This window comes from Corticium candelabrum, chromosome 19 (genome assembly GCF_963422355.1).
Source record: "Corticium candelabrum chromosome 19, ooCorCand1.1, whole genome shotgun sequence".
NCBI lineage: Eukaryota > Metazoa > Porifera > Homoscleromorpha > Homosclerophorida > Plakinidae > Corticium > Corticium candelabrum.
Genome location: NC_085103.1, coordinates 5,780,609 through 5,788,018, shown reverse-complemented (window position 1 = coordinate 5,788,018; position 7,410 = coordinate 5,780,609). Strand labels below are relative to the sequence as shown.

At 46.2% G+C, this 7,410-nt stretch overlaps 2 protein-coding genes across 3 annotated transcripts in view; both read right to left on the bottom strand.

Moving 5' to 3' along the window:
- Positions 1-198: 198 nt before the first annotated feature.
- On the bottom strand, positions 199-4,876 carry LOC134194716 (zinc finger protein GLI4-like). Its single transcript, XM_062663662.1, has 5 exons — positions 4,671-4,876; positions 3,226-4,598; positions 2,184-2,348; positions 2,027-2,125; positions 199-1,870 (listed from the first exon to the last, which is right to left on the bottom strand). The coding sequence occupies exons 2-5, from the start codon at positions 4,570-4,572 to the stop codon at positions 389-391; spliced, it is 3,093 nt and encodes a 1,030-aa protein (XP_062519646.1). The 5' UTR covers positions 4,573-4,598; positions 4,671-4,876; the 3' UTR covers positions 199-388.
- A 313-nt stretch (positions 4,877-5,189) lies between these two features.
- Positions 5,190-7,410, bottom strand: part of LOC134194766 (uncharacterized) — a 9,552-nt gene continuing 7,331 nt past the window's right edge. The window contains exons 14-17 of one of the 2 annotated variants that reach the window (XM_062663721.1): positions 6,655-6,859; positions 6,524-6,594; positions 5,417-5,602; positions 5,190-5,348 (exon numbers count right to left, since the gene is read on the bottom strand). In XM_062663721.1, coding sequence (XP_062519705.1) covers positions 5,309-5,348; positions 5,417-5,602; positions 6,524-6,594; positions 6,655-6,859 — 502 coding nt within the window. In that variant the 3' untranslated portion in view covers positions 5,190-5,308. Of the gene's footprint in view, positions 5,349-5,416; positions 5,603-5,626; positions 5,819-6,523; positions 6,595-6,654; positions 6,860-7,410 lie in introns of those variants that run through there. The other variant, XM_062663722.1, reaches the window with a different exon arrangement.

Below are 7,410 nucleotides of genomic sequence, written 5' to 3'. Positions count from 1 at the left end.
GCACGTGTTTCCGGTTTTGACCAATCATATGCACGGGTTGTGTCGACTGAAATTTTAGTTGGAAAAAATTAAAACATTTTAGTTGTAGCCGTAATTGACATTCGCCACGTATTTAATTATTGCGTGTCTCATTTCAATGTTTGTGCTGTCGCAAAAAAATATTTCCTTGCCTGCCCTAACTGCTCTCACCTACCAAAATCAGCATCTCTACTGTTTCAATATCATCCCTTGGAACTTACCAAGATCAAACCACATCAAAACTGATCGTTCACTCTACCGTGTTCTAGAGTACATGAACAGCATAATCTACAGCTTGTCTACAATAACTTTTCATCTTGCTATCTCGTCTCACATCGTATAATATCATCTGTCTACCTACATCATCACTTCACGTATACACAGACAAAGGTTCATCCGTTGCACTATGGATCCACCGCTGGTGATCATCAAGCAACGCAGACCGATTCGACATCAAGCCTGTCATGCCAAAGTTCGACACTGTCTGCTGCGTGAATCCATTGCACTGAGGCATCACTCCAGTATGACCAGCATGAACTGGAGGATGCTGAAATTGCGACAAGTCAATTGATACGTCTTCCATGCCAACATCTCTGTGCTGCTGAACACCCATCTGGGTGTTAGGATAGCCCTGTGAGTAGCTTGGAGACGGCATCGCATGATGCAACTTTGTTGTCTGCATCATTGCCGTGAATGTCGACTGAGAATCATCAACAGCCATCGGTAGTGGAGATGACGTGTGGACATAGCCATTCACGTGCTGCTGTTGAAACTGCATCGCAGGAGGAAAAGGAAGTGGCCGTGTTGGCGTAAGTTGGTTTCTCAGATAACCGCGAGACGATCCTTTCATATGCGTGTGTGGCAGATGGTGTAGAGGATCGCTTGCTCGTCGATTGGTATGACAATCACTAGGACGATAGACAGTATATGGAGCATTACTATCGCTCGCCCGTCGCTGATGCATAGTCAGCTGGGTTTCATCGGCTATAAATTTCGACTCTCCATGAAGTGGCAACAATCGACCACTTAGTGGTCTCGGCGATCTGTGCATTCCATACGGCGAAGGAGACTGAGGCTGAATTTGTGCATTCATGGACATAAAATAAGGCTGCGAAGGAACTTGATTGCTTGTTACACTTGAATTGCTGGATCTTCGTGAGCCATAATCGAAGCAACCGATGCCACTATCTGGAGCCGGAGGATACGAAAATGTACTATTGAGACTAGAACGTCTCGAGCTTGGCTGATTGGATGGTGGAGAAGACACATACTCGCCAAGTGACACTCCGCTCTCTCGCCGACATCCGGAAGCTTCTTGAGCAAGCGAGCGAACATGATGCTGTCCCATTCTAGGACTGCTCCGATTGAACATTTGCTGCTGCTGCTGCTGGCTCGCCAAAAATGCGTTTGGCGATGTGTTCAGAGGCAGGCCGGCCGGTGACACATCGCCGCTTCCTCTCCGGCCGGCCAACACATTTGGGTCAGTCGCCATCATTGCAAGATTTCCCTGGTTCACGTAGCTGCAGTTGCTTGCCTGACTGAAATTGCTACCTCGACGGCTACCAGCCGATGTCTCATCAATAAAGATGCTACCACTACTCAATTGACTGACATTGCTGTATCTCCGATCTGCATACATGCCGTATCCCAACTCCGTCTTGTCTGGGGAGTGACGACTCATCTGGTGATTACCATACCCCGACTGATCAACCTGTTGCATTTTCAGAATATTCACACACTCGTTGCTAATATTCTTGCTTTCCAACGTCACAGCAGGCTTGACTGACTGTTGAGATGTCGGTGGAAATGTCTGAATTCCGGTGCTCGTGTCCTTGCAGTCTTCGCCTCTTGCCTAAACCAAACAGCATCACATCGTGAGAAGTCATACAGCATTAAGTTTTCAGCTGATAACTAATACAAGTGTCACACTGTCTGGATTCTTACAACATTGTCAACTAACATAATCATAAAGCATGCAAATATAACAGAACAAGAACAAGACACTCACTTTCTTTACACCGAGTTGACACGACTTCATGTGTTTCCTCAACGAGCTTGGATCTGTGTATCTCTTAGGGCAACCGGCATTCTTACACACATACGGTTTCTACACAAAAAGAATACAAAACGTGCATCACACGCAAACATGGTGCATAGTAACTGACCAGGTTAGAGTGTGTCCGGTTCTGATGCTTTGCACGGTCTGAGGCATTTGTGAATGCCTTTGTGCAGCCAGGAAACTCACACATGTAAGGTTTTTCGCCAGTGTGTGACCTCAGGTGCGTCTTCAAGTTCTCCAATCGAGAATAAGCCTTGGAACAGCCATCGAACTGCAACAAAAAGGTAACATTGATCAACTTCAAGATAACATGGCAACATAACATAGTTACATTACTTTATCTAATTGCTTACAGTAAATACAGAGACAGCAAATTCGGTCTACAAATTTATTACATTCTGTTGGTGTAGCACAACTGCCAAGAGTACTACAACATTACAATATAAGAAATTAGAAATAATACATTAAACAAATCTTGTTCACTACAATATTTCTCATTAGCTCTTTCACACACAATACCTACAACTAGAAATTTAAATTACAAAATAAAATTATGCAAGTAAATTTTTAGTGTAAATCAAAACTACTATATATATATATATATATATATATATATATATATATATATACATCCGCAGCCACTGCTGTCATTAGGAGTGAAACTTGGTACTGTAGGGTGATAGCAGAGAACACCTGACTGCGTAGAATGACTCACACCTATAGGTTTTTTATTCAATTAGTTCCTTGTTATTATAAGGATGTGAATAATGCGCCATGGTAATCAAAACCAGCTGTCATTGTTATGGTCAACACATCAATTTGCATAAACAACAGTTACAAGCAAAAAGGATTACAACCCAATTGCACATGGAGCTAACAGACTTCTTCACAAACAGACCAACTCACAACTACAATCAACAGTTAGGGCAAGCATTAGAAACATGCAACTAACGAGCTTACACTTGATAAGCTCCAGAGACAGACATTAGAACCCACATCCTAAGATCAACAAACACGTGCAGATTGTGGGCATCCGCAGGGACCTTCATGTTGCAGACACTCATCTATGCCTGCAGCTCAATAATTCATGGACACCTGCTGCATGCTATGCACACACGTTTGGTGTTGAAATCAGGGAATACACTCACCGTGCATTTGTGCGGCTTCTCTCCAGTGTGCCGCCTCATGTGTACAACAAGCATGTATTGCGCTTTGAACGGCTTCTGTAGTCGACAGCATCCTCTCCAGTGACAAGTGAAGTCTCGTTTCTCACAATGGATGTGCTCGTTGTTGACATGCTGCACGAGCTCATGCCGACTTTCGAATGTCTCCTTGCATTCTTTCCAGTGGCAGTTTGCATCGACCTCTTCGGGCTTGCTCTCCTCTTCCACACACTCGTCCTCTTTTGCGGCGCCGCCTGCGGCTCCGCCATCCACTTCCGGTTCGCGTTTAACGTCCGTCTCTTCATCCTTACTTTCGACATTCATCTCCTCCTCTTTTCCGTTCGCGTCTACATTCTCCTCCGACTCGGATTTCTCCTCTTCTGCGTGCCCAAGAGCTGGAGGTGACGGCGCGGACGACTCCGTCGGTTCAAACGTCGGCGCCGCCTCGCGCCGCACCAGATGCGGCGGCGCACCAGGAAAGTTGAACGACGGACTCGATTTTCCCGCCGCCAGATGGCCGTACGAGCCCGAGTTGACTGAAGAGGCACGCGAACCGTTGATATAGGCAACAAGAGAGCTTGGCGACGTGCGAATGAGCTGATTGATGTCAACGTCCAGTGAAAACGGCGAAATCGAAATCGGACGCTTCCGTCTGACATGCGCCGACTGGCGCGGACTTGCAAAATGTGACGGAAAAAACTCAGTGTCGGCAAACGAACCGACCAACGGCGGAGGTTCATATTCCCGCGCGACGTTCGATTCATGCGCGTCCGGTGTTGCTCCCCAAATCGGCGGCATGACTCGATAGTGCGGCCATCGGCACGAGTCACGTGACCCGACTCTAGCTCTTTCATCATTTCCAGGCGTCATACGCAGCAGCGAAACGTCAGAAAATGTTGGACTTGCGACACCGGCGAGAACCTGCGACGAGGCGGTGCGCGACAAGAGCCCGGGCGGCGTCTCAAGGTCCCGACGCTGCAAACCGGCGGAGCGCAGTGAAGCCCGCGAAACCCGCGCGGCACCGCATGAGTCCGCATGCTCACCATCAGGGCTTCCTCTCCGTTTATAAACTGGCACTCGAAACTGCCCGCTCGGATCCATATCGTGCATCAATCTCGCACGACTCGCCCCCACTGCGTCTTCAACTTTCGTCCCTTGCGGTTCGTTTGCTTGTTGAATTACTGACGTTTTGACGGCGGAGTTGAGTGTCTGTGAGATGGAGGTCGCCGTTGAGACGTTGAGCGGCGCGTCTTCGCTTGAGTGTGTTGTTTTCCAGGCGAGGGCGTTGGAATGTTTCTCAGCATCCGCCGTCAGGTCCTTGTCAAGTGCCATCAGGGGCTGGACAGCTGGAGGGAAGCCTGCAGGAGAGAAACTCGTTAGTATTTACTCTCGTCGCGTAGATTTCCTAACAAAACACACGCTCAACGTACGAGGATGCGAACACGCAGAGGCACCGAGATTTGTTGCCAAGGAGGCGCGATGTCGGTCGGGGTTTGCTACAACGTCGCTGCTCAGTCGCAGATGTCGTTCGGAGACAAAACGTGGCGGGGTGAAGTCGGGAGGAAGCCGTAAGTGACAGTAAACGGAGAAAGACAAGGCGAACAAATGTAGCAGAGCCTCGCGAACGTCGATAATAAACTAATGAGATTTGCGCGTCGTGCACGTGATGACAATCTCACCTTGCAACTAGGAAGTGCAAGAAAACCGCCGCCTATCACTTCTGCTCGGGTTTGATAATTGGCGCTTGCAAAAATGCTCGTGGTTCCGCTGACTGCGCGTTTTCGTGTAAACAACGGCTACTTGCGGGGCGTGACAAAGCTCGCCGCGCACGGGCAACTCCCACTTGCAATGACGGATGCGGTTATCGCATTGTGACGCAGTCAGGTACACACTTAAATATCCGGGAACGTCGGCGGTAAGGACGCTTAACCGAAAGGTGGTGATTGGTTGCTAAAAATAAATGTAAATTTGTATGCTATTCATAGCGCATTACCACAGCCAATCGCATCACTGAAAAATATGAGTTTAGAGTACAATGTAGAAAGTAGAAAATGTATTCGATTTCCCGTCAGGTTTGTTCGCTTTCTGCCGCGCTTGTCGCCTTTGATCTTCAACACAAACACAACAAACTCATGAATGTCATGAATAGCATCATCACAAACGTCTTGTTTCCTACTTGAATTTTGTTCTCTTTCGTCTCGCTTTCGCCTGTGGAGGCGAGTCGGGTTGTGATTCTGTGGATGGCAGAAGAGGCTCGGATGGCAAAAGAGGTTTGTGAGACAGAGCAAGAACTGAAGGATCCGTTTCAAGGGAAATCAGCTGGTCGGTTGGTACAAGTGTATCCTCCTCCGTCATTTTTAGCCTAAAACGAAAGATGAGATGGTTGAGAAACAAACAGGTGATGGCAAGTGTGTTTGGTTGTTGTAGTTGTGGTGGGGGTTATGTGTTTGTGCAGGTTGATTGATCTGTTGATAAGCTAAGAAGGTTTCCTTGAATAGAGAACATGTGTGTTGTTGCTGCACTGTTGTAGTAGTGAGTTGGATGACGCGTTGTGTTTGTTAAGCCACGTTGAGTTCTTCTAAGAATTACAGATCATGATAAAATGCTACAGTCCAGGGGAGATAAGGGCAGGCAACATGTAGAGACAAGCTTGTGGACAGATAAACAAACTATAGACAGACAGACAGACAGACTGACTGACAGACAGACAGATAAACAAACTATAGACAGATAGACAGACACATAGACAGACAGCATTCAATTACAGCGATGCAATGCTAGAGTAATCCAACGCAAGATGTCATCCTTGGGTTGCAGAGTCCACGCAAAAACAAGCCGCTTTCATCTCCAATAATTAGTGTTGTAATAACTGGACCCTCTTTGGGTTCTTTAGTAGTTAGAAAATGTAATTTTTAGTTCTCAGTTGGTTCAGTAGTTGATATCTGTAGTCTCCAGGTGATTCTGTATAATTTGACTCATAGTTACATATTGTATGTTGCTAGATGCATGTTTCAAATATATGTATTGGACAGACAGACAGACAGACAAACACACAAACAAACTATAGACAGACAGACAGACAGACAGACAGATAAACGAACTATAGACAGACAGACAGACAGACAGACAGACAGGCAGGCAGGCAGACAGATAAACAAACTATAGACAGACAGACAAACAGACAGACAGACAGATAAACAAACTATAGACAGACAGACAGACAGACAGACAGACAGACAGACAGACAAACAAAAAAACAGGCAAACAAACAGCACACACTTACAGATCATCAACTGTAGTGTGAGCAGCAGGTGAAGACTCAACATTCATTTCTGTCACAACAGAAGTCGACAGCTGACAACAATTCAATTAATACTAATTCATGACCATTTCTATTTCACAACACCTCCCTACCTCATTTTCATCACCTAACAGATTTGCAGCCACCAGTGGTTCATCCGGAACAGTTTCCTGTTGCTTCTCTTCTTCCTTCTTGACTTCTGCCTTCTTAAATTTATTAGCCTTACGCATGCGTGCAGGCCTAACTGGCTCCTCTGTTGTATTCTCTTGATGAGTTTGATGTGCTTGAGTTTCAGTATTGTTGACAGCGTCTTGATGTCTAACATGAATAGAAGTTTAGTAACAACAGCAGAAAAATTTTCACCTCAAGTCCTGTCTGTCTCTGTCTGTCTGTCTGTCTGTCCATCTGTGACTGTCTGTCTGTCTGTCTGTCTGTCAATGGTATTATATTTTCATAAATCAGAACTATTACAGGCTAAATCAAACTAAGCAAAGCACGATACACTACTTTGACCCTAGCAGGGTCTTACAATGACAACTAAAAAACAAAAAACTGAACAGTGTCTGCCTGTCTCCTGGATAACATAGATGGGCATCACAATGTGCATGGCCACCATAGAAGACGCCTAGCGCTGACGCAAGGTAAAGATGCATACAATCCATGATGACAATGTTGATACAGAGAAGTAGACAATATGGGTAGAGGAAGACATCACGACGTGCATGGCCACCATAGAAGACGCCTAGCGCTGACGCAAGATAAAGATGTGTGCAATCCATGATGACGACGCTCAAACAAAGGAAACGTTGGCGCAAAGACACGAAGAGGGAAGTACCAAACAATGACTTGCAGACAGCAGACTGTGCAGA

Bases quoted from the DNA above. Each gene is read 5' to 3' on its own strand.
- LOC134194716 (XM_062663662.1), bottom strand. From the start codon at position 4,572: ATGGCACTTGACAAGGACCTGACGGCGGATGCTGAGAAACATTCCAAC. The intron at 2,126-2,183 runs GTCAGTTACTAT...CTTTTTGTGTAG, and splicing joins ACCGGACACACTCTAACCTG to AAACCGTATGTGTGTAAGAA. The intron at 1,871-2,026 runs GTGAGTGTCTTG...TGTTTGGTTTAG, and splicing joins GTCAACTCGGTGTAAAGAAA to GCAAGAGGCGAAGACTGCAA.